The 26,002-nt window shown below is 44.1% G+C and overlaps 1 protein-coding gene across 1 annotated transcript; it reads right to left on the reverse strand.

Moving 5' to 3' along the window:
* Window positions 1–9,774: 9,774 nt before the first annotated feature.
* Window positions 9,775–10,559, reverse strand: LOC123102618 (rapid alkalinization factor). Its single transcript, XM_044524030.1, has one exon. The coding sequence runs from the start codon at window positions 10,373–10,375 to the stop codon at window positions 10,007–10,009; it is 369 nt and encodes a 122-aa protein (XP_044379965.1). The 5' UTR covers window positions 10,376–10,559; the 3' UTR covers window positions 9,775–10,006.
* Between the last annotated feature and the right edge of the window lie 15,443 nt (window positions 10,560–26,002).

A 26,002-nucleotide genomic window follows, 5' to 3' on the forward strand; every position in this document is an offset into this window, starting at 1 on the left:
GAACATTCGTTTTGATGAGATGATCAAAGCGTTTGGGTTTACGCAGACTTATGGAGAAGCCTGCATTTACAAGAAAGTGAGTGGGAGCTCTGTAGCATTTCTCATATTGTATGTGGATGACATACTGTTGATGGGAAATGATATAGAATTCTTGGAAAGCATAAAGGCCTACTTGAACAAGTGTTTTTCAATGAAGGATCTTGGAGAAGCTGCTTACATATTAGGCATCAAGATCTATAGAGATAGATCGAGACGCCTCATTGGTCTTTCACAGAGTACGTACCTTGACAAGATATTGAAGAAGTTCAATATGGATCAGTCAAAGAAGGGGTTCTTGCCTGTATTGCAAGGTACGAGATTGAGCACGGCTCAATGCCCGACCACGGCAGAAGATAGAGAAAAGATGAGTGTCGTCCCCTATGCCTCGGCCATAGGGTCTATCATGTATGCTATGCTGTGTACCAGACCTGATGTAAACCTTGCCGTAAGTTTGGTAGGAAGGTACCAAAGTAATCCCGGCATGGAACACTGGACAGCGGTCAAGAATATCCTGAAGTACCTGAAGAGGACTAAGGATATGTTTCTCGTTTATGGAGGTGACGAAGAGCTCGTCGTAAAGGGTTACGTCGATGCTAGCTTCGACACAGATCTGGATGACTCTAAGTCACAAACCGGATACGTGTATATTTTGAATGGTGGGGCAGTAAGCTGGTGCAGTTGCAAGCAAAGCGTTGTGGCGGGATCTACATGTGAAGCGGAGTACATGGCAGCCTCGGAGGCAGCACAAGAAGCAATCTGGGTGAAGGAGTTCATTACCGACCTAGGAGTCATACCCAATGCGTCGGGCCCGATGACTCTCTTCTGTGACAACACTGGAGCTATTGCCCTTGCCAAGGAGCCCAGGTTTCACAGGAAGACCAGGCATATCAAGCGTCGCTTCAACTCCATTCGTGAAAGTGTTCAAAATGGAGACATAGATATTTGTAAAGTACATACGGACCTGAATGTGGCAGATCCGTTGACTAAACCTCTCCCTAGAGCAAAACATGATCAACACCAGAACTGCATGGGTGTTCGATTCATCACAATGTAACTAGACTATTGACTCTAGTGCAAGTGGGAGACTGTTGGAAATATGCCCTAGAGGCAATAATAAAATGGTTATTATTATATTTCTTTGTTCATGATAATTGTCTATTGTTCATGCTATAATTGTGTTATCCGGAAATCGTAATACATGTGTGAATACATAGACCACAACACGTCCCTAGTGAGCCTCTAGTTGACTAGCTCGTTGATCAAAAGATAGTCATGGTTTCCTGACTATGGACATTGGATGTCATTGATAACGGGATCACATCATTAGGAGAATGATGTGATGGACAAGACCCAATCCTAAGCATAGCTCAAAGATCGTGTAGTTCGTTTGCTATAGCTTTTCCGAATGTCAAGTATCATTTCCTTAGACCATGAGATTGTGCAACTCCCGGATACCGTAGGAGTGCTTTGGGTGTGCCAAACGTCACAACGTAACTGGGTGACTATAAAGGTACACTACGGGTATCTCCGAAAGTGTCTGTTGGGTTGGCACGAATCGGGACTGGGATTTGTCACTCCGTATGACGGAGAGGTATCTCTGGGCCCACTCGGTAATGCATCATCATAATGAGCTCAATGTGACCAAGTGGTTGATCACGGGATCATGCATTACGGTACGAGTAAAGTGACTTGCCGGTAACGAGATTGAACGAGGTATTGGGATACCGACGATCGAGTCTCGGGCAAGTAACGTACCGATTGACAAAGGGAATTGTATACGGGATTGATTGAATCCTCGACATCATGGTTCATCCGATGAGATCATCGAGGAGCATGTGGGAGCCAACATGGGTATCCAGATCCCGCTGTTGGTTATTGACCGGAGAGTCGTCTCGGTCATGTCTGCGTGTCTCCCGAACCCGTAGGGTCTACACACTTAAGGTTCGGTGACGCTAGGGTTGTTGAGATATTAGTATACGGTAACCCGAAAGTTGTTCGGAGTCCCGGATGAGATCCCGGACGTCACGAGGAGTTCCGGAATGGTCCGGAGGTGAAGATTTATATATAGGAAGTCAAGTTTCGGCCATCGGGAAAGTTTCGGGGGTAATCGGTATTGTACCGGGACCACCGGAAGGGTCCCGGGGGTCCACCGGGTGGGGCCACCTATCCCGGAGGGCCCCATGGGCTGAAGTGGGAAGGGAACCAGCCCCTAGTGGGCTGGTGCGCCCCCCATGGGCCTCCCCTGCGCCTAGGGTTGGAAACCCTAGGGGTGGGGGCGCCCCACTTGGCTTGGGGGGCACTCCACCCCCTTGGCCGCCGCCCCCCTTGGAGATTGCATCTCCTAGGGCCGCCGCCCCCCTAGGGGTCCTATAAATAGTGGGGGGATAGAGGGCAGCCACACCCTAGCCCCTGGCGCCTCCCTCTCCCTCCCGTGACACCTCTCCCTCTCCCTGAGCTTGGCGAAGCCCTGCCGAGATCACCATTGCTTCCACCACCACGTCGTCGTGCTGCTGGATCTCCATCAACCTCTCCTTCCCCCTTGCTGGATCAAGTTGGAGGAGACGTCTTCCCAACCGTACGTGTGTTGAACGCGGAGGTGCCGTCCGTTCGGCGCTAGGTCATCGGTGATTTGGATCACGACGAGTACGACTCCATCAACCCCATTCTCTTGAACGCTTCCGCTCACGATCTACAAGGCTATGTAGATGCACTCCTCTCTCCCTCGTTGCTAGATGACTCCATAGATTGATCTTGGTGATGCGTAGAAAATTTTAAAATTCTGCTACGTTCCCCAACACCTACGACGTCATCCGAGGCAGTCTCCAATGAGAAAGGCCCACCCTCCCCTTGAGCACCTGCCTATACGAACGGCCAGTCCTGGCCGTTCGTACAGGCAGGTGGAAAATGGAACAGTCAAAGAAGGAGTTCTTGACTATGTTGCAAGGTGTGAAGTTGAGTAAAGACTCAAAATCCGACCACGACAGAAAATAGAAAGAGAATGAAAAAGTTATTCCCTATGCCTCAGTCATAGGTTCTATAAACTATGCTATGTTGTGTACCAGACCTATTGTATACCTTAGCATGATTTTGGCAAGGGAGTACAATAGTGTCTAGGAGTAGATCACTAGACAGCGATCAAAATTATCCTTAGAGGACTAAGGAAATATTTCTCGGTTATGGAGGTGATAAAAGAGTTACGTCGATGCAAGCTTTTGACACCGATCTAGATGACTCTAAGTCTCGATTTAGATACATATTGAAAGTGGGAGCAATTAGCTAGAGTAGCTCCGTGCAGAATATTGTAGACATAGAAATTTGCAGACACGTAGACTAAACTTCTCACACAAGCAAAACATGATCACTCTTTGGGTGTTAATCACATAGCGATGTGAACTAGATTATTGACTCTAGTAAACCCTTTGGGTATTAGTCACATGGAGATGTGAACTAATCACATAAAGATGTGGACTATTGATGTTAAATCACATGACGATGTGAACAAGATTATTAACTCTAGTGCAAGTGGGAGACTGAAGGAAATATGCCCTAGAGGCAATAATAAAGTTATTATTTATTTCATTATATCATGATAAATGTTTAATATTCATGCTAGAATTGTCTTAACCGGAAACTTAGTACATGTGTGAATACATAGACAAATAGAGTGTCCCTACTATGCCTCTACTTGACTAGCTCGTTAATCAAAGATGGTTAAGTTTCCTAGCCATGGACATGTGTTGTCATTTGATGAACGAGATCACATCATTAGAGAATGATGTGATGGACTAGACCCATCCGTTAGCTTAGCACTATGATCGTTTAGTTTATTGCTATTGCTTTCTTCATGACTTATACATGTTCCTATGAATATGAGATTATGCAACTCCCGAATACCGGAGGAACACTTAGTGTGCTATTAGACGTCACAACGTAACTGGGTGATTATAAAGATGCTCTACAGGTGTATCCAATGGTGTTTATTGAGTTGGCATAGATCGAGGTTAGGATTTGTCACTCCGATTGCCGGAGAGGTATCACTGGGCCCTCTCGTTAATGCACATCACTATAAGCCTTGCAAGCAATGTGACTAATGAGTTGGTTGCGGGATGGTGCATTACGGAACGAGTAAAGAGACTTGCCGGTAATGAGATTGAACTAGGTATTGAGATACCGACGATCGAATCTCGGGCAAGTAACATACCGATGACAAAGGAAACAACGTATGTTGTTATGTGGTTTGACCGAAATCTTCATAGAATATGTAGGAACCAATATGAGAATCCAGGTTCCGCTATTGGTTATTGACCGGAGATGAGTCTCGGTCATGTCTACATAGTTCTCAAACCCGTAGGGTCCGCACGCTTAACGTTCGGTAACGATCGGTATTATGAGTTTATGTGTTTTGATGTACCGAAGGTTGTTCGGAGTCCCGGATGTGATCACGGGCATGACGATGAGTCTCGAAATGGTTGATACATAAAGATCGATATATTGGAAGCCTATGTTTGGACATCGGAATGGTTCTGGGTGAGTTCGGGCATTTACCGGAGTACCGGGGGTTACCGGAACCCCCCGGGGAGTATATGGGCCTTATTGGGCCTTAGTGGAAAGAGAGAGGGGAAGCCAGGGAAGGCCGCGTGCCCCCTCCCCCTTGGGTCTGAATTGTACTAGGGAAGGGGGCCGGCGCCCCCCTTTCCTTCTCCCTTTTTGCTCCTTCCTTCCTCTCCTACTCCAACTAGGGAAAGGGGGAATCCTACTCCCGGTGGGAGTAGGACTCCCCCTAGGGCGCGCCATAGAGAGGGCCGGCCCTCCCCTCCTCCACTCCTTTATATACGGGGGAGGGGGCACCCCATAGACACACAAATTGATGTCTTAGCCGTGTGCGGTGCCCCCTCCATAGATTTCCACCTCGGTCATATCGTTGTAGTGCTTAGGCGAAGCCCTGTGTCGGTAACTTCATCATCACAGTCATCACGCCATCGTGCTGACAAAGCTCTCACCCGACACTCAGCTGGATCTAGAGTTCGTGGGACGTCACTGAGCTGAACGTGTGTAGATCGCGGAGGTGTCGTACCTTCGGTGCTAGGATCGGTCGGATCATGAAGATGTACGACTACATCAACCGCGTTTTCATAACGCTTCCGCTTTCGGTCTACAAGGGTACGTAGACACACTATCCCCGCTCGTTGCTATGCATCTCCTAGATAGATCTTGCGTGATCATAGGAAAATTTTGAAATACTGTGTTCCCCAACACTATCACTGTCCACGTTCGAGCTCCGGCGGTGAGAAATCTCTTAACCTCCCAATGTGGGTCAGCGTGGGATACTCCAATAGATGCCAGAAGGAAGGATGCCGCTCCGCTGGATCCGCAGCCACCGGCTCTGGTTCTGGAACCCGTAGCCGGCGGCTGACCAACACCTCATCTGGATCAACGCACCAAGCTCTCAGCTTGAAGAGGGAGAGATTCTTGTGATTCTCTGTCTCCAGCGCAAGGCTATCAATCAGGCAGGAGCTGCCGAGCAGCTCCGCTGCCGTATCCTTGGTCCAAGCATGGGAAGACACACCCTCAATCAAAATATCAGCTTGAACACGCATGGACCTAGCCGTCGCATGAGCCTGGCGCGACCATGGCTTGATGTGGAGCTGAACCCCCTGATGCTGGACCACCGGGCTTGCCAGCGCTTTTTTCCTGAACTCATGCGAAGCAAAAACGACCAGAAAGTTCTCCAGGAAAAACTTGTGAACCAAAAATCGATGACGAGGAATGTCCAGCTGAGCAGCAAGCATCACCGTTGCCTCTTCACATGACACCGGTGGTCTGGCATTCCCCACATACACGACCACCGCAAGCTGGAGACGACGCTCCAAATCCTCCATGCCAGCCGACCTCTGGACGATGCACATCTCCGATAGGGGCGCCGCCACTGGGAGGGAGGACAACACGGGAAGGGGGCTGGGCGCGGCCGACGAGAGCGGCGCACACGGCGTGCTCTGCCTGGGCTCCCACAGCCTCCGTTCCCAGCCGCGGTCCAACTGAGGCACCGGCATGTCCCTGGAGGCCTTGGCGATGACCGCCTGTGGAGCCGCCACCGGGAGGGAGGACGACACGAGAAGGGGGCTGGGCGCGGCCGACGAGAGCGGCGCACACGACGCGCTCTGCCTGGGCTCCCACAGCCTCCGTTCACAGCCGCAGTCCAACCGAGGCACCGGCATGTCCCTGGAGGCCTTGGCGATGACCGCCTACGGAGATCCTCCGCCGAGATCGGGCTGCGCGGCCTCGTGCACTGCGAAGAGACATGCCCCGAGAGCCCGCAACGGATGCAAAGAGGATCATTGGTGCAGTCCTGTCGGCGATGACCTTCCCCGAAACATCGGAAGCAGAGACCATGCAGGTCCGGCGGAATCTGACGCCGCTTGGAGGAGGAAGATGACCCCGGACGGACCGCCTCCTGATGGCGGCGCAACGCCTTGCGGCGGCGCCACATAGCCTTGCGGGATGGGCCCTTCCTCCCCCAGGGGCCAGTAGCCGCCGGTATCTCCACCTCCTGCCTGGCACCCGCGACTGACGAGGAGCGTGCAGATCCAGGTGAGCCGGACACTCCCAGCCCAGACACGACCGGCCGCCCGCCATGGAACGAAGAGGAGACAGAAGACGGGCTCCGCGAGCCAGACGCCATGGGTGGACGCCGCGTTCGGGCGGAGTGCAGCGGGGATGGTGGACGCCAGGGCCGAAGTGGACGCCGGGGGGGGGGGGAGTAGGGGAGGGCTCGCGAGAGTGGGGAGCGGGAGCGGTGAGCAAAAACCAAGCGGCTATCTCGTCTAGCGCGGCACCGAGCGCTCTTCTAATTCTCAATCTAAAGTTTTAAAAAAACTTGTAAGTACTATGTTGATGGCATTATATGTTGATCTCAATGCGCCAACCTACCAAAACATGACTTCTCGTCCTGCTTAACGGAGTCGACAGTAGCAGCAGTGTGCGCCTCTACATGTTTTAGGTAAAACTAGAACAATGTCCGTGTGTTATAACAAGATATAAATAGTCTAGTAAGTTAGCTTGTGATTTACCTGTCAATAATAATGTGACGGTGTAAATAAATGTTCATCACAATCTGTCTATAAATTACCTTATATTTTGATTACAAGTTTGATAAGTAAATTAAGGTGATTGATGCGTTATAACAGGATATAAATATTTTAGTACGTTAGCTTGTAATTTACTTGTCAATAATAATGCAATTGTGTAAATAAATGTTTATCAAATTCTTCTCGTATATTGCCTTATATTTTGAATATAAGTTTGGCAAGTAAATTAAGGTGATTGATTATCATATACATGAAAGGTTAGACAAAGAGGTGGTGAGAAGAAAGATGAAATGAGAATCTTGCATTCTTTTTAAGTACTCCCTCTGTAAACTAATATAAGAGCGTTTAGATCACTACTTTAGTAATCTAAACACTCTTATATTAGTCTTGCATTCTTTTTAAGTACTCCCTCTGTAAACTAATATAAGAGTGTTTAGATCAGTTTACAGAGAGAGTACTTGATAAAATAGCTTAAATGCGGAAAAATAAATATCATTTAAGCTCCACGTTTTAAATTTGCTATCCATACATGACATGCCAATGAGAAGGGTGGTTGGCTGGTTTGTGTCGTGAACATTGGTCGTGGGTTCTATCAGGCTCTTCTCATTTTTTGTGTTAATTTTCGTACATTTATGCAGTACACTGGTTGACTTTCTCCGCAAAAAAAATATGAGGGTGATTTGCACAAAAATGAGTCACACATGCTCCATCACTCGTTGACAGTGAGGGCCATACAGCCTGATACATTTGCATGCGTATTTTCTGACCGTATTTACACGCAATGTGAAGTTAAATGATCATAAATTTGTATTTTTAAAGTTTTAGCACCAAACTGAACATCGGGCATAAATTCTATGACTTTCGGTGATATTACCTCTTTAGTACTCCCTCCGTTTTTTTTAGTCTGCATATAAGGTTTGATTAAAGTCAGGCTTTGTAAAGTTTGACGAACTTTATATTAAAAAATATAAACATTAACAATATAAAATCAATATTATCAGATGCACCACAAAATGTATATTCATACTATATAGTTCTAATATTGTAGGTGTTCATATTTTTTATATAAATTTGATCAAATTTTGTGTAGTTTGACTTTGACCAAATCTTATATGCGAAGTAAAAAAGAAACGGAGAGAGTATATATATATATATATATATATATATATATATATATATATATATATATATATATATATATACACACATACATACATACATAAAAAACAATACTCCTTCCATTTTAAAATATAGTGTGCCGGCGCTTCCCGAGGTCGAACTTTGACCATAAATTTAACGAACGAGACCGATTGCGGCGGGAAAAAAAGTTACATAATTAAAAACTTCTTTCAAATACGAATTCACTGATATAAATTTTACTCCCGCGGCAATTGGTCTTGATAGTTAGATTTACGGTCGAAGTTGAAGCACGGAGATAAAAGAAACACTACATTATGAAATGAAGGGAATAGTAAATAGGTTGTGCCGTGCTGGCCCGCATGACCAGCCTCTAGGCCCAGGCACGGTCCTAGACGTGGGCATGCCTGGCCCAAGGCAGGCTGTGCGGGCGTGCTCGTGGCCCGGCCCGTTTGGTCAGGCCACGAGCACGACGATGCCCGCGGGCCACGAGAGGGAGGAGAAGCAGGTCACGACGATGTCTATGCACGCCGTGATCAGGAGAGTAGAACTATACTATTTTCGCAACACGGCACTCAACCACCAGCAGAATAAAACACGCTTGTTCCACGGATCCAAGGCTTTGATTACGGGTAATCTTGGCAGACAGGCATGCAGATGCAGGCCACCATTTATCCCCCTCGATAAACAACAGTCCGCAGGACACGCGGCGGGGAGGGACAAAAGAATCTCCAGCCAGTTCATCTCCCCAAGGACACGGCATTTATTCCTTTCAACCAACCCCATTTGCCAATTTTAAAGCACCAATTCCAAAAACCTTTCACTTCAATGATCAGCTACTACCTCGAGTCATTTCACAGTGGATGAGCCTGAGAGAATGGCTCAATTCCGCAGCTCAACCTCGAGTCATTTCACAGTGAGTAGCTCAGAGAAGAGAATGGTTCAATTTGCGCAGCTCATGACCACTGCAACAATTACTCAATCTTCTCCCTTTTCCCCGTACTTGGCGAAATGAAATGATGCACTAGTAGTAGTACTCCACTAACTGAGTTAATTATCACCCTCGATTGATTTATGGTACTACTGTAGTAGTACTACGCAAATGGAATTGGCTTCAAGATGGCAGGAGCGACAAGTGAGGCAGTGAGCAACATGGCCTCCACTAACTCTTGTCTGTTGCCTCAACAAACCAACCTACCTACCTCCCTCCCCGGCCCAAAAATAAACAGCAACGATGTGCAAGGAGGAAGAGCAAAATATAGCTCTTCCTCCTCCATCATGCCAAGATCTACAAATTGGTGATAGCACTTCATCTCTAGACACGAAAATTGCAGATGGTTCTACGCTCTAGATCCACCTGAACGCCACAAGGAAAGCTCGTACTAGTAGAATTTATTTTTCTCCCGACACCAATCATTTAACAATAGCAAAGCATTCTCTTGATACAGACAAGAAAGCAGCTCAAGTTCATCATCTTACTCCAAGAAGATGAAGGGAAGAGGGGCATGCAAACTTCAAAGAATAACAAATATCTCTTCATATTAAGGCACAAATCTCTCTTATACTTTACAACAACGACGGCAACAAATGTCCCAATAGGCCAACACAGCAGCGGCAACAACCAAAGAAATTTAACTAATAATAGTAGCAGCAGCAGTATACTAGTGGCACCGCTTAAAGAACAGCACGAGAAGCAGCTTATTTTTGAACTGAGAGGACGTGATCTCTGGGCGCGGATCCGAGGCTTAGCCGCGGCAGCGGGTGATGCGGGAGCATCCGCGGTGGTAGGGGTTGGCCTGGGCGCCGGGGCGGCAGTTGTAGTAGCTGGCGCCGCGGCGGTTGCAGGGGACGGTGCCCCTGCGCAGCGCGCCGTAGCTGATGTAGCCGCGGCCCTGCAGCACGCGGCGGTGCGCCTCGGCCGACGCGGACCCGAGCTCCCCCTCCGCGTCCTCCCCGCCGCACTCGGCCACGGTGCCCCTGCACTCCCCGCGGCCAGCGCCGCCGGAGAGGAGGCCGAGCTGCAGGTGGTCCCCGCCGGCGATGGACGAGGCGGAGGCGGACAGCGCGACGGCGAGCACCAGGAGGAGCAGCACGAGGCTCCTAACGCCGGCCATGGCGCGGCGGCGGCGAGGGGTAGCGGGCGAGAATGAATGCGCGTGGGGGAGGGGAGCGCACAGCGAAGCCTTAGCTGGCGCGGTGTGACGAGAGGAGGGGAGGGGAGAGGAGAGGAGGGAGGTGGGCGAGAGGGATAAAGTGGGAAGAGGCTGGGGAGCGGCGGGGGTGGGACTGGTGAAATAGAAAGGGGTCCCAACCCCCGAGCCAAATAATAAAGACGCGGAGCGGAGCGGGGCGGAGGAGAACGGTAGCGCGGCGCGATGCGGCCGCGTTGCGACTGGATTCGGCGCGGTGCGGTGCGCAACAACTGGACACAACTCATGTGACGAGGAGGAGGAAGCGTGTCGTCGGAGACAATGGCCATGTGCAGCCAGGCAATGGACGATGAGACGAACCGCGTGGTCGTAATAGCGGTATGTGATCGGCGCAAAGCTCGCTGGATGATTAAAACCTGACTATAATGGGACGAGAGCTGTGGGAACATGGAGGATCGTGGGACGGTGGCAGCTTTTCAGGTGGGCTTTCCTGTGGTGTTCGGCCACTGTCTGTTGGCTTGCTAAATTTGTAAAGTTACCACGAGATGATGGTGCCCTTTTATGATATTACTCCATTATTGAGCGAATTTTAAGGGTAGACGGTGTATTGGAAAGGAGAGGGATGTTTGTGTTATGGTAAAATTTCGTTTAAAATTGTACTGACAATGGCCATCGCTGCAAAATCTGGACCTATTCTGTGGATTTACAAAGTTGTGCTATACGTGCAACTCTCGCGTCCCTTCCCTTGCATAGCACGCAGTTATCCAGACATCCAAGCTCTTTGTCACTGACCCTCTTTCCCTTACAAGGGCAGCAACTCTTTGCAATGCTAGTACGTGGTTTTGGCATACCAACAATTCAACATACTACGTGCTTACATTCTGGTCTTCTGTTCATCTCTGGTTTTCCCTCAACGTGCTAACCTCGACAGCACTCATGCATTTCAGATTGAATATGAGGCCGGTCATCCTTTGGCCATTCCTTCTTAATTTCTCATAGTATCTTCTTTCTCCTACGAATTTCTTGTTTTTCTTTAGTTTTGATTGCATATGGTCAACTTGCCGATGGATAGTCCGTCTTAGGGGGTGTTTGTTTCCAGGGACTTTTTTGTGTAGGGACTAGAAAAAGTCCCTTTTAGAGACTTTTTTACCAAACGGGAGAGACTTTTTAGAGACTAAACTAGGCATTTGGGACTAAATGAAGAAGACTCTCAAGGAGAGTCTTTTTGGGACTTTTTGGAACTTTTCCAACAATGCCCCTCCATGCACTTATTGACCCGCCATCCCATGGTGTGGTTTGATTGTTATTTTTCTATATACTAGGGGCAACATGTTCATTTAATAACCTCTAGAAAGGGACTAAGGACTTTTTAGTCTCTGAAAACAAACAGGGAGGGACTTTTTAGGGACTAGGGACTTTTTAGTTGAGACTAGAAAAAGTCGTAAGACTACAGAACCAAACACCACCTTAGTATGAAGCCATATACGAATTAAATACTCGATGAAGTTTTCTTCTTTTTAAAAAAGAATGGCACTTTAGGGGACCTCCTTGGTACAAAGAAAATTCATGAGATTATTGTAGGATTCTATCTTTTAGGAATTTTTCCTATGTGATGCGTTTTTTTCTTACTAAATTATATATTCAACAGAGTCCGGCAAAACAAATACATGAATCAATCCAAAACCATCTTCCTGGACATCTCTATCGCTACATCTATAAGTTTGATGATGAGTCCTAACCTTGCGCCAAGGCATATCATCTAATATGATGGCCTTCATCAAGCGACCCCATAGAGAGCCGATAGCACCAACCGGTTTACAGGACTCTCAACATGCACTGCATGCGCACGATCTAGAATCCATCGCAGTCATCTTCCATTGTTCCACTTCAGGAAAGACCAACGACCTTGCTAGACCCAATTGTCGTCGACGCCACCACGGCGCGAGACAACGCCATCATTGTGCCCACCACCGCAACGTATAGGCGGTCCGACACCATGTCCAGCAGCTTCCTGACCATTGTCGCGTCGTCGGCGTCGTCCCGAGCCCGCATAGTGTGCCGCCATGCCTCCGATTCTGCCGGCGTATGCATCCAGTGACTCGCCGTCTGCCATGCGCAGCCGACTGAAGTCGCAGCGGAGCGTGGACAGCCGAGCCACCCTGACCCAATCCACACCAAGGAATCGTGCCTTGAGGCTCGTCCACAGCTCCGATGTCGCCTCCTTCGACGACACCTGCAACAGAATGTCCTCGGCGAGCGCTCCGAGTAGGTAAGCCCTCGTCGTCTTGTTCTTCTTCGGGTCGACCGCCATCGTCGCGTCCGTCGGAGCCACCGCCCCCTACAGCCCATGCGCGTCGAGGTTGGCCTCGACCTTGATCGCCCACATAGTGTAGTTGTCACCGATGAGCGTCGGACACTCCAGGGACAACACGCTCCCTGCTTCGCCGCCGTACGGCACGAGCGACATCGATGGCGATCAACATCGAACTTTCGGTCTCACTAGTAGTAGAGGAGCGTCTAAGTGGCAATACGAAAGAGAGTAAATACTAAACAAAGCCACAAAGACTAGTTGTGCATACTAGATCATACCTCAACCTAGAACCGGATCAATTACTCAAACATGGATGAATAGACACACAAAGAGGAATGATTTGTAGCTGCCATCAACATGTTCAATCTTACAAAATACATGTGCGAGGACGGAGATGGAGATGGGTATCGACACGCCCTGCCTATGCCCAGTGCTCTGTGATGGCGGCGGAGCCTTCTCCTCCTCTTGTGTGGCCTTTGTGGAGATGGTGATGGAGGGAGAGGCCTCCCTCTAGATGAGATGGGAGAGCCTCCTGGTGACTGTGCGAACTTGTGGTGGAATGAGGATGATGATCCCGACAGCTAGGATTGGAGCTCTTCATATAGGAGGCCTCTTCGGGTCTCCTCCATTGATGTAGCCTCCTCACTTTCATCCACGGGCTCTAGGGGGGTCAAATCCCTGCACAAATGATGCCTTATGTGCCAAGGATCCCGCAGGAACAAACCGGGACGAAACCAGAGCAAGATCGGGAAGGTTATGGCCAATTTATGAAGCTGTCTGGAGATCATACGAGCTCCCATACGAGCAGCTATGCTCGCATGGAAGGCAGTCATACGTTCTCGACTCAGGGAGCACTTCCGTATTTTTGGTCGCCATTTCGTCATACGAACTCCGGGTTTGACGTTCCTGGGCTCGTTGGATTCCTAGCAAAAATCCTAACGCATTTGTGGCCTTGGATATTCAATTTGGACACTTTAATAAATTTCAAAATATCAAATACTCCATAGGGCCTTCGTCTGATGCCTGGAACTTCTTCGATTTAACTCCCAACTTGTTTTTTATGTGTCAAGTCCATGGACACGCCAGTACACCTACCGAACTTCTTCAGTTTAACTCCCAACTTGGTTTTTTTGATGTGCCAAGTCCATGGACATGCCAATACACCAACAAAGACCACAAAAAATAGTAAAACTAATTAAAAACTAAATAAAAATAAAAGTTGTGCAATGAACTTGGTAAAATGAGTAAACACCAAAAATTATGCATTGGGGGCATGTATAAGTGCTACATGGATATGATATGAGAGATTTTGGCACTAAAATACACTCTAAAATTATGCACAAAATCCACTCATCATCTACTAATTATCATCTTGTTGTGATTACAAAGGTAAGTTTAATCAGTGTTTTCATATGGACCACTTTATTTTTCATTGGGTTCATACCGTATCCAATGCACCAGGTGATATCGTTGGATGAGAGAATCATGACGTAATGATTGTCAACTTGTTGTGATTACAAAGCTAAGTTTCATCAATGTTTTGTATATGTGTGCCGTCTTATCATCCTAATGACTGATCTTGATGGACTCGTGAGGTTCCTGCAATGAAATACTCCCTTCGTTCCACAATGTAGAAAAACATTTATATTTAGAACCTCGCAAACTTTGGCAAATTTCTAGAGAAAAATATTTACATTTAGAATGCCATGAATATATCATTAGATTCATTATAATAAGTAGTTCCACATTTATATATTTGGTATTATAGATATAAATAGTTTTGTCAATAAATTTGGTCAAAGTTTGCAAAGTTTCTGGAGGAAATGGTAAGAAATGAAATATTAAACCTTCTGGAGGCAGTTATAATCCTATAGCTGATAGTAGATGGGTAGGTCTTGTTCATTGTGTTCCTAAGAAAGGTGGCATTACTGTTATTCCTAATGATAAAAAGGAACTTATCCCACATAGAGTTGTTACTAGTTATAGGATGGTTATTGATTTTATAAAATTAAATAAAGCTACTAGGAAGGATCATTATCCTTTGCCTATTATTAATCAAATGCTAAAAAGATTATCTAAACATACACACTTATCCTTTCTAGATGGTTATTCTAGTTTCTCTCAAATACCTATTCATCCTGATGATCAAGAGAAAACCACTTTTACTTGTCCTTTTGGAACTCATGCTTATAGACATATGCCTTGGTTTATGCAATGCACCTACTACCTTTCAAACATGCATAAGCACAACTGTCATATTTTTGATTTCTGCAATAAAATTGTTGAAGTTTTCATGGACAATTCTCCATCAATGTGACTTATTTTGATGATTGCATGCACAATCTTAACAAAGTCTTGCAGATATGTGAGGAAACTTATCTTGTCTTGGACTGGGAGATGTGCCACTTCATGGTAAATGAAGCTATAGTCCTTGGTCATAATTTTTTTGAAAGAGGCATCAAGGTCGATAAAGCAAAGGTAGATGATATTGAGAAAATTTCATGCCCTAGAGATATTAAAGGTATAGGAAGTTTTCTTGGTCGTGTTAGTTTCTATAAAAGGTTCATTAAGGACATTTCTAAAATTTCTAGGCCTCTTACCCATATTTTACAAAAAATATGTTACATTTGTTTTTGATGATGATTGTAGAGATGCCTCTGGAATTCTTAAGAAATCTTTCATTACTGATCCTATTGTTCAATCACCTGACTGGAATTTACCTTTAGAAATTGTGTGTGATGCTAGTGACTATGTTGTAGGGGTTGTCCTTGGTTAAAGAATTGATAAGAAATGGAGTGCTATTCATTATGCTAGCAAGACTCTGGACAATGCCCAAAGAAATTATGCTACTACTGAGAAAGAATATTTAGCACTTGTCTTTGCTTGTAATAAGTTTGGCCCTTACATTGTTGATTCTAAAGTAACCATTCACACTGATCATGCTGCTATTAAATATCTTATGGATGCTCAGCCTAGACTAATTAGATGAGTTCTTTTATTACAAGAGTTTTATTTGCATATTGTTGATAGAAAGGGAGATGAACATCCTGTAACTGATATTTTTTCTAGGAAGGAAAAAATAATTGATGATCTTATTCCTGTTAATGATAGTTTTCCGGATGAGAAATTAGTTGTTAGTAATGCTTCCTCTCGTGAAAATCCCTGGTATGCTGATTATGCAAACTATATTGTTGCCAAATACTTGCCACCTAACTTTACCTATCAAAAAATAAAAAATCTTCTTTGATTTAAGACAATACTTTTGGGATGACCCACATTTGTAAAGAAAGAGTAGATGGTATTAGACATTGTATAACTAAGAATGAGTAGGAACAAATCTTGAGGAAGTGTCACTCCAGTCCATATTGAGGGCACCACGCTGGAGACAGAACTTCACATAAGGTATTACAATCCAATTTCTATTGGCCTACCCTCTTTAAAGATGCAAGTAAGTTTATCCTATCTTGTGATGAGTGTCAAAGAGTTGGCAATATTGGTAGATTTAAAGAAATTCCTATGAACTATTCACTTGCTATTAAACCTTTTAATGTCTGGGGTTTTGATTATATGGGACATTTTCCTTCCTCGTATAGTAATACTCATATTTTAGTTGCTATTATGTCATGTATTGGGTAGAGGCTATTCCAACTAAAAGTGTTGATCCTAATACTTCTATTAAAATGCTTAAAGATGTTATCTTTTTGAGCTTTAGTATCCCTAGATATCTTAGGACTGATGGTGGTTCACATTTAATTCATGATGCTTTCAGAAAAGTTGTGGCTAAATATGATGTAAACCATAGAGTAGCTTCACCTTATCATCCTTGGTCTAGTGGGCAAGTAGAATTAAAAAACAAAGAGATCAAACTAATTTTGGAAAATATTTTTAATAAATCTAGAAAGATTTGCTCTAAGAAACAAGATGTTGCACTCTGGATTATAGAACTGCTTATAAAAATCCTACGAGAATGTCCCCTATATGATGGTTTGTGCAAAAGCATGTCATCTACCTTTTGAGTTAGAACATAAAAGCTTATTGGGCAATTAAGGAAATTAATTATGATTTTGAACTTGCTGGAGAAAATAGGCTACTTCACATGAGTTCTTTGAGTGCAGAATTGAAGCTTGTGAAGATGCCAAGTTGTTCAAAGAAAAATTTAAAATATGGTATGATAAAAGAATTTAGAAATGAGAGTTTAATATTGGTGATAAACTCTTTTGTACAAGTCTCATTCAGTCATTTTGCAGGCAAACTTCTTTCCAAGTGGGAAGGACCCTACATCAGGAAGAAGTTTACTGATCCAGAGCTATCAAAATCTATAAGACCAAAGGTAATAAACTAAGGGTAGTTAATGGGCAAAGAATTAAGCATTATATTTTCAGTAACCCCTTCGAGGTAGGTACGGACATTATACAAGCAATCACACTGGAAGAATACATAAAAAACTTTTTGAAAGACTCCAAAATCCTAAAAAGGAAGAGGTATGTGATACGGTAAGTAAACTGACTCTAAAAATTTATGACAGTGAGGTAAGCATAATGTGATGACACCATGAATTTCTTGAGCATCGGGTGCCCAGGATGACATTGTATGGCAGGTTCAGCGCCGCGACATGAAGACTATGCTCTCTGTTCGATAATTATCTTTGGTGTCGAAGGTGACCATCAAGGACACGTGCCCGATCGGCACATTAATCTCTAGGGGTAGCACCGAAGGATTTGTCAGCTCCAAGCATCCCAAGGAACTTGCATCTTCTCAAATATTGCCCGGGGAGGGGGGTATTGAGGCCTCAACCCCCGCCCACCAACATGTTGGTGACCTTGATGTTGCAGATCGTTGTAGAAACCACCAATGGAAGGTATTCGATGCCCATCATGCTCCTAGGGTGGTCTTTTTGGTTGAATGTTATATGTGTTTCTGACCATCTAAGCGGTCGAGATGCGTCGATGCTCGGGGCATGACATTAACCTCTAACGCCAACAAATTGAATTATCTGGCATAAAGTAGGCATGAAGGCGTCATTATGTCTGCACACGACGATCCTAGGACTTAGGTGATACGTCTCCAACGTATCTATAATTTTTGATTGTTCCATGATGTTATATTATCAATCTTGGACGTTTTATAATAATTTTATAGTCATTTTATATCATTTTTTGGTACTAACCTATTGACATAGTGCCAAGTGCCAGTTGTTCTTTTTCCATGTTTTTTACATCGCATAAAATCAATATCAAATGGATTCCAAATACCACGAAACTTTATGGTGATTTTTGATGGACTAGAAGGAACGTAATGGGCCCTGGCTGCGCCTGGGGGTGCCCCGAGGAGAGCACAACCCACCAGGGCGAGCCAGGAGGCCCAGGCGCGCACTGGTGGGTTGTTCCCACCTCGGGTGCCCCCCGAACCGCCTCTTTGCTCTATAAGTACCCCAATATTCCAAAAACCCTAGGGGAGTCGACGAAATATTCATCCAGCCGCCGGAAAGTCCAGAACCACCAGATCCAATCTAGACACCATCTCGGATGGGGTTCACCACCTCCATTGGTGCCTCTCCGATGATGTGTGAGTAGTTCTTTATAGAACTTCGGGTCCGTAGTTAGTAGCTAGATGGCTTCCTCTCTCTCTCTCTCTCGATTCTCAATACAATGGTCTCTTGGAGATCCATATGATGTAACTCTTTTTGCGGTGTATTTGTTGGGATCGATGAACTTTGAGTTTATGATTAGATGTATCTTTTCATATCCATGAAAGTATTTGAGTTTCTTTGATCTCTTTTATGCATGATCTCTTATAGCCTCATATTTCTACTTTGATATTTGGGTTTTGTTTGTCCAACTTGATCTATTTATCTTGCAATGGGAAGAGGTGCTTTGTAGTGGGTTCGATCTTATGGTGCTTGATCCCAGTGACAGAAAGGGAACCGACACGTATGTATCATTGCTACTAAGGATAAAACGATGGGGTCTATCTCTACATAGATAGATCTTGTCTACATCATGCCATTATTCTCATTGCATTACTCCGTTCTCCATGAACTTAATACACTAGAAGCATGCTGGATAGCGGTCAATGTGTGGAGTACTAGTAGTAGATGCAGGCAGGAGTCAGTCTACTAATCTTGGACGTGATGCCTACGTAATGATCATTGCTATCTTGAGAGAAGCCACTAGTGAAACCTATGGCCCCCGGGTCTATTTTCCATATACAAGTTTCCAATCTATTTTATTTTTCAATCTTTACTTTCAATCTATATCATAAAAATACCAAAAATATTTATCTTATTATTATTATTATCTCTATCAGATCTCACTCTTGCAAGTGGCCGTGAAGGGATTGACAACCCCTTTATCGCGTTGGTTGCGAGGTTCTTATTTGTTTGTGTAGGTAAGAGGTGACTCGCGCGTGGTCTCCTACTAGATTGATACCTTGGTTCTCAAAAACCGAGGCAAATACTTACGCTGCTTTACTGCATCACCCTTTCCTCTCCAAGGGAAAACCAATGCAGTGCTCAAGCTCATGTCAATGGCATAATCAACTAGCGAGCAATAATAATAAATCTCGGATGACAACACTTTTTCAAAACAATCATGATATAATATGGCAAAATGGTATCTCGCTAGCCCTTTCTGAGACCGCAAAACATAAATGCAGAGCACCATGAAGATCAAGGACTGACTAGACATTATAATTCATGGCAAAAGAGATCGAGTCAGACTCATACTCAATATCAATTAATAACAAAGCATATGAATGACAGTGGTGCTCTCTAACTAGTGCTTTTTATAAGAAGGTGATGACTCAACAAAAAAAGTAAATAGATAGGCCCTTCGTAGAGGGAAGCAGGGAATTGCAGAGGTGCCAGAGCTTGAGCTTTTAAAACAGAGATGAATATAATTTTGAGCGGTATGCTTTCATTGTCAACATAACAACCAAGATATCTTGGTATCTTCCATGCTAGATACATTATAGGCTGTTTCCAAATAGAAAGGTAAAGTTTTTACTCCCCCTCCACCAACAAACACACTCCATGGCTAACCGAATCCATGGCTACCGTCCATACCAACAACAGTCCTGGGGCAGTTTTGTTTTATATTTATATTTTGATTTGATTCCGAGCATTGAACTGGGCATCCCGATTACTAGCCATTTTCTTGTGAATGACAAGTGAATAAACACTCATCGTGAGAATAACCCACCTAGCATGGAAGATACTGACAGCCCCCAATCGCTATATGAGCGATTCGGGCATACAAAACAGATTATCATTTGAAGGTTTAGAGTTTGGCACATGCAAATTTACTTGGAACGGCAGGAAAATACCGCATATAGGTAGGTACGGTGGACTCATATGGAACACCTTTGGGTTTAAGGAAGTGGATGCACAAGCAGTATTCCTGCTTAGTACAAGTGAAGGCTAGCAAAAGATTGAGGAGCGACCAACTAGAGAGCGACAACGGTCATAAACATGCATTGAGATTAACCAACATTGAGTGCAAGCATGAGTAGGACATAAATCACCATGAACATAAATATCGTAGAGGATATGTTGTTTTTTGTTTCAACTACATGTGTGAACATGTGCCAAGTCAAGCCACTCGAATCATTCAAAGGAGGATACCATCCTATCATACTACATCACAACCATTTTAAAAGCATGTTGGCAAGCAAGGTAAATCATTATCAACTCCTAGCTAATTAAGCATGGCATGAGTAACTATAATCTCCAATTGTCATTGCAAACATGTTTCATTCATAATGGGCTGAATCAAGAAAGATGTGTTGGGTTTCGTAGTAATTTCAAAAAATTTCCTACGCACACGCAAGATCATGTGATGCATAGCAACGAGAGGGGAGAATGCTGTCTATGTACCCACGCAGACCGACTGCGGAAGCGTTGACACAACATAGAGGAAGTAGTCGTATGTCTTCACGATCCAACCGATCAAGCACCGAAACTACGGCACCTCCGAGTTCGAGCACACGTTCAGCTCGATGACGATCCCCAGACTCCGATCCAGCAAAGTGTCGGGGAAGAGTTCCGTCAGCACGACGGCGTGGTGACGATCTTGATGTACTACAGCAGCAGGGCTTCACCTAAACTCCGCTACAGTATTATTGAGGACTATGGTGGCTGGGGGCACCGCACACGGCTAAGGAATAGATCACGTGGATCAACTTGTGTTTCTTGATCTGTCTTTGGTGCTAGCCCTGCCCCTCTATTTATATCTTGAGCCCTGGGGTCGAAACTTGGAGTTAAAGCCTTCACAAAGTCGGTTTCACCCGATAGGCAAGAGTCCTTCTCGGACTCCAGGGCCAGACGCCAGGGATCCCGGCGTCTGGACCCAGACGCCAGGGACCCTGGCGTCTGGCCCCTGGACTCCGCAAAACTTCCTTTTGCGCTTTCCAAATACCTTGTGGGCTTTCCCCTTTGGCCCAAATAAAGTGTTCTCGTACCCAAACATTTCGGGAAACATCCGGAACCCCTTCCGGTGATTTCCGGAACCCTTCCGGTGACCAAACACTATTATCATATATATCAAACTTTATCTCCGGACCATTCCGGAGTTCCTCATCATGTCCGTGATCTCATCTCGGACTCCGAACAACATTCGGTACATCAAAATGCATTAAACTCATAACAACTATCATCGTAACTTTAAGCGTGCGGACCCTACGGGTTCGAGAACAATGTAGACATGACCAAGACACGTCTCCGGTCAATAACCAATAGCGGGACCTGGATGCCCATATTGGCTCCTACATATTCTACGAAGATCTTTATCGGTCAGACCGCATAACAACATACGTTGTTCCCTTTGTCATCGGTATGTTACTTGCCCGAGATTCGATCGTCGGTATCCAATACCTAGTTCAATCTCGTTACCGACAAGTCTCTTTACTCGTTCCGTAATACATCATCTCACAACTAACATATTAGTTGTAATGCTTGCAAGGCTTATGTGATGTGCATTACCGAGAGGGCCTAGAGATACCTCTCTGACAATCGGAGTGACAAATCCTAATCTCGAAATATGCCAACCCAACATCTACCTTTGGAGACACCTGTAATGCTCCTTTATAATCACCCATTTACGTTGTGACGTTTGGTAGCACCCAAAGTGTTCCTCCGGTAAACGGGAGTTGCATAATCTCATAGTTATAGGAACATGTATAAGTCATGAAGAAAGCAATAGCAACATACTAAACGATCGGGTGCTAAGCTAATGGAATGGGTCATGTCAATCAGATCATTCTCTTAATGATGTGATCCCGTTAATCAAATAACAACTCATTGTTCATGGTTAGGAAACATAACCATCTTTGATTAACGAGCTAGTCAAGTAGAGGCATACTAGTGACACTTTGTTTGTCTATGTATTCACACATGTATTATGTTTCCGGTTAATACAATTCTAGCATGAATAATAAACATTTATCATGATTATAAGGAAATAAATAATAACTTTATTATTGCCTCTAGGGCATATTTCCTTCAGTCTCCCACTTGCACTAGAGTCAATAATCAAGTTCACATCGCCATGTGATTTAACAGCAATAGTTCACATCACCATGTGATTAACACCCATAGTTCACATCGATATGTGATCAACACCCAAAGGGTTTTACTAGAGTCAGTAATCTAGTTCACATCGCTATGTGATTAACACCCAAAGAGTACTAAGGTGTGATCATGTTTTGCTTGTGAGATAATTTTAGTCAACGGGTCTGTCACATTTAGATCCGTAAGTATTTTGCAAATATTTATGTCAACAATGCTCTGCACGGAGCTACTCTAGCTAATTGCTCCCACTTTCAATATGTATCTAGATCGAGACTTAGAGTCATCCAGATCTGTGTCAAAACTTGCATCGACGTAACCTTTTACGACGAACCTTTTTGTTCACCTCCATAATTGAGAAATATTTCCTTATTCCACTAAGGATAATTTTGACCGCTGTCCAGTGATCTACTCTTAGATCACTATTGTACTCCCTTGCTTAAAATAGTGTAGGGTATACAATAGATCTGGTACACAGCATGGCATACTTTATAGAACCTATGGCTGAGGCATAGGGAATGACTTTCATTCTCTTTCTATCTTCTGCCGTGGTCGGGCTTTGAGTCTTACTCAACTTCACACCTTGTAATACAGGCAAGAACTCTTTCTTTGACTGCTCCATTTTGAACTACTTCAAAATCTTGTCAAGGTATGTACTTATTGAAAAAACTTATCAAGTGTCTTGATCTATCTCTATAGATCTTGATGCTCAATATGTAAGCAGCTTCACCGAAGTCTTTCTTTGAAAAACTCCTTTCAAACACTCCTTTATGCTTTACAGAATAATTCTACATTATTTCCGATCAACAATACGTCATACACATATACTTATCAGAAATGTTGTAGTGCTCCCACTCACTTTCTTGTAAATACAGGCTTCACCGCAAGTCTGTATAAAACTATATTCTTTGATCAACTTATCAAAACGTATATTCCAACTCCGAGATGCTTGCACCAGTCCATAGATGGATCGCTGGAGCTTGCATATTTTGTTAGCACCTTTGGGATTGACAAAACCTTCTGGTTGTATCATATACAACTCTTCTTTAATAAATCCATTAAGGAATGCAGTTTTGTTTATCCATTTGCCAGATTTCATAAAATGCGGCAATTGCTAACATGATTCAGACAGACTTAAGCATAGATACGAGTGAGAAAATCTCATCGTAGTCAACACCTTGAACTTGTCGAAAACCTTTTGCGACAATTCTAGCTTTGTAGATAGTAACACTACTATCAGCGTCCGTCTTCCTCTTGAAGATCCATTTATTTTCTATGGCTTGCCGATCATCGGGCAAGTCAACCAAAGTCTATACTTTGTTCTCATACATGGATCCCATCTCAGATTTCATGGCCTCAAGCCATTTTGCGGAATCTAGGCTCATCATCGCTTCCTCATAGTTCGCAAGTTCGTCACGGTCTAGTAACATGACTTCCAGAACAGGATTACCGTACCACTCTGGTGCGGATCTCACTCTGGTTTACCTGTGAGATTCGTTAGTAACTTGATCTGAAGTTACATGATCATCATCATTAGCTTCCTCAATAATTGGTGTAGTAGTCACAGGAACAGATTTCTGTGATGAACTACTTTCCAATAAGGGAGAAGGTACAATTACCTTATCAAGTTTTTACTTTCCTCCCACTCACTTCTTTCGAGAGAAACTCCTTCTCTAGAAAGTTTTCGAATTTAGCAACAAAAGTCTTGCCTTCGGATCTGTGATAGAAGGTGTATCCAATAGTTTCCTTTGGATATCCTATGAAGATTTACTTCTCCGATTTGGGTTCGAGCTTATCATGTTGAAACTTTTTCACATAAGCATCGCAGTCCCAAACTTTAAGAAACGACAACTTTGGTTTCTTGCCAAACCACAGTTCAGATTGCGTCGTCTCAACGGACTCAGATGGTGCCCTATTTAACGTGAATGTAGCTGTCTCTAATGCATAACCCCAAAACGATAGTGGTAGATCGGTAAGAGACATCATAGATCGCACCATATCTAATAAAGTACGGTTATGACGTTCGGACACACCATTACATTGTGGTGTTCCAGGTGGCGTGAGTAGTGAAACTATTTCACATTATTTTTAACTGAAGGCCAAACTCGTAACTCAAATACTCTTCTCTACGATCAGATCGTAGAAATTTTATTTTCTTGTTACGATGATTTTTCACTTCACTCTGAAATTCTTTGAACTTTTCAAATGTTTCAGACTTATGTTTCATCAAGTAGATATACTCATATCTTCTCAAATCATCTGTGAAGATCAGAAAATAATGATACTTGTCGCGAGCCTCAATATTCATCGGACCACATACATCAGTATGTATGATTTCCAACAAATCTGTTGCTCGCTCCATTGTTCCGTAGAACAGAGTCTTAGTCATCTTGCCCATGAGGCATGGTTCGCACGCATCAACTGATTCATAATCAAGTGATTCCAAAAGCCCATCAGCATGGAGTTTCTTCATGCGCTTTACACCAATATGACCTAAACGGTAGTGCCACAAATAAGTTGCACTATCATTATTAACTTTGCATCTCTTGGTTTCAATATTATGATTATGTGTATCACTATGATCGAGATCCAACGAACTATTTTCATTGGGTGTGTAACCATATAAGGTTTTATTCATGTAAACAGAACAACAATTTATTCTCTTACTTAAATGAATAACCGTATTACAATAAACATGATCAAATCATATTCATGCTCAACGCAAACACCAAATAACACTTATTCAGGTTCAACACTAATCCCGAAAGTATAGGGAGTGTGCGATGATGATCATATCAATCTTGGAACTACTTCCAACACACATCGTCACTTCACCCTTAACTAGTCTCTATTTATTCTGCAACTCCTGTTTCGAGTTACTAATCTTAGCAACTGAACTTGTATCAAATACTGAGGGGTTGCTATAAACACTAGTAAAGTACACATCAATAACATGTATATCAAATATACTTATGTTCACTTTGCCATCCTTCTTATCTGCCAATCACTTGGGGTAGTTCCGCTTCCAGTGACCAGTCCCTTTGCAGTAGAAACACTTAGTCTCAGGCTTAGGACCAGACTTGGGCTTCTTCACTTGAGCAGCAACTTGCTTGCTGTTCTTCTTGAAGTTCCCCTTCTTCCCTCTGCCCTTTTCTTGAAACTAGTGGTCTTGTCTACCATCAACACTTGATGTTTTTCTCGATTTCTACCTTCGTCAATTTCCGCATTACGAAGAGCTTGGGAATCGTTTCTGTTATCCCTTGCATATCATGGTTCATCACAAAGTTCTACTAACTTGGTGATGGTGACTAGAGAATTATGTCAATCACTATCTTATCTGGAAGATTAACTCCCACTTGATTCAAGCGATTGTTGTACTCAGACAATCTGGGCACATGCTCACTAGTTGAGCGATTCTCCTCCATCTTTTAGCTATAGAACTTGTTGGAGACTTTCATATCTCTCAACTCGGGTATTTGCTTGAAATATTAACTTCAACTCCTGGAACATCTCATATGCTCCATGATGTTCAAAACGTCTTTGAAGTCCTGATTCTAAGCCATTAAGCATGGTGCACTAAACTATCAAGTAGTCATCATATTGAGCTAGCCAAACGTTCATAACATCTGCATCTGCTCTTGCAATAGGTCCGTCACCTAGCGGTGCATCAAGGAGATAATTCTTCTGTGCAGCAATGAGGATAAACCTCAGATCACAG

Source organism: Triticum aestivum, chromosome 5A, assembly GCF_018294505.1.
Source record: "Triticum aestivum cultivar Chinese Spring chromosome 5A, IWGSC CS RefSeq v2.1, whole genome shotgun sequence".
Lineage (NCBI taxonomy): Eukaryota > Viridiplantae > Streptophyta > Magnoliopsida > Poales > Poaceae > Triticum > Triticum aestivum.

Excerpts from the sequence above, each read along its gene's own strand:
- LOC123102618 (XM_044524030.1), bottom strand. The coding sequence starts at position 10,375 with ATGGCCGGCGTTAGGAGCCTCGTGCTGCTCCTCCTGGTGCTCGCCGTC.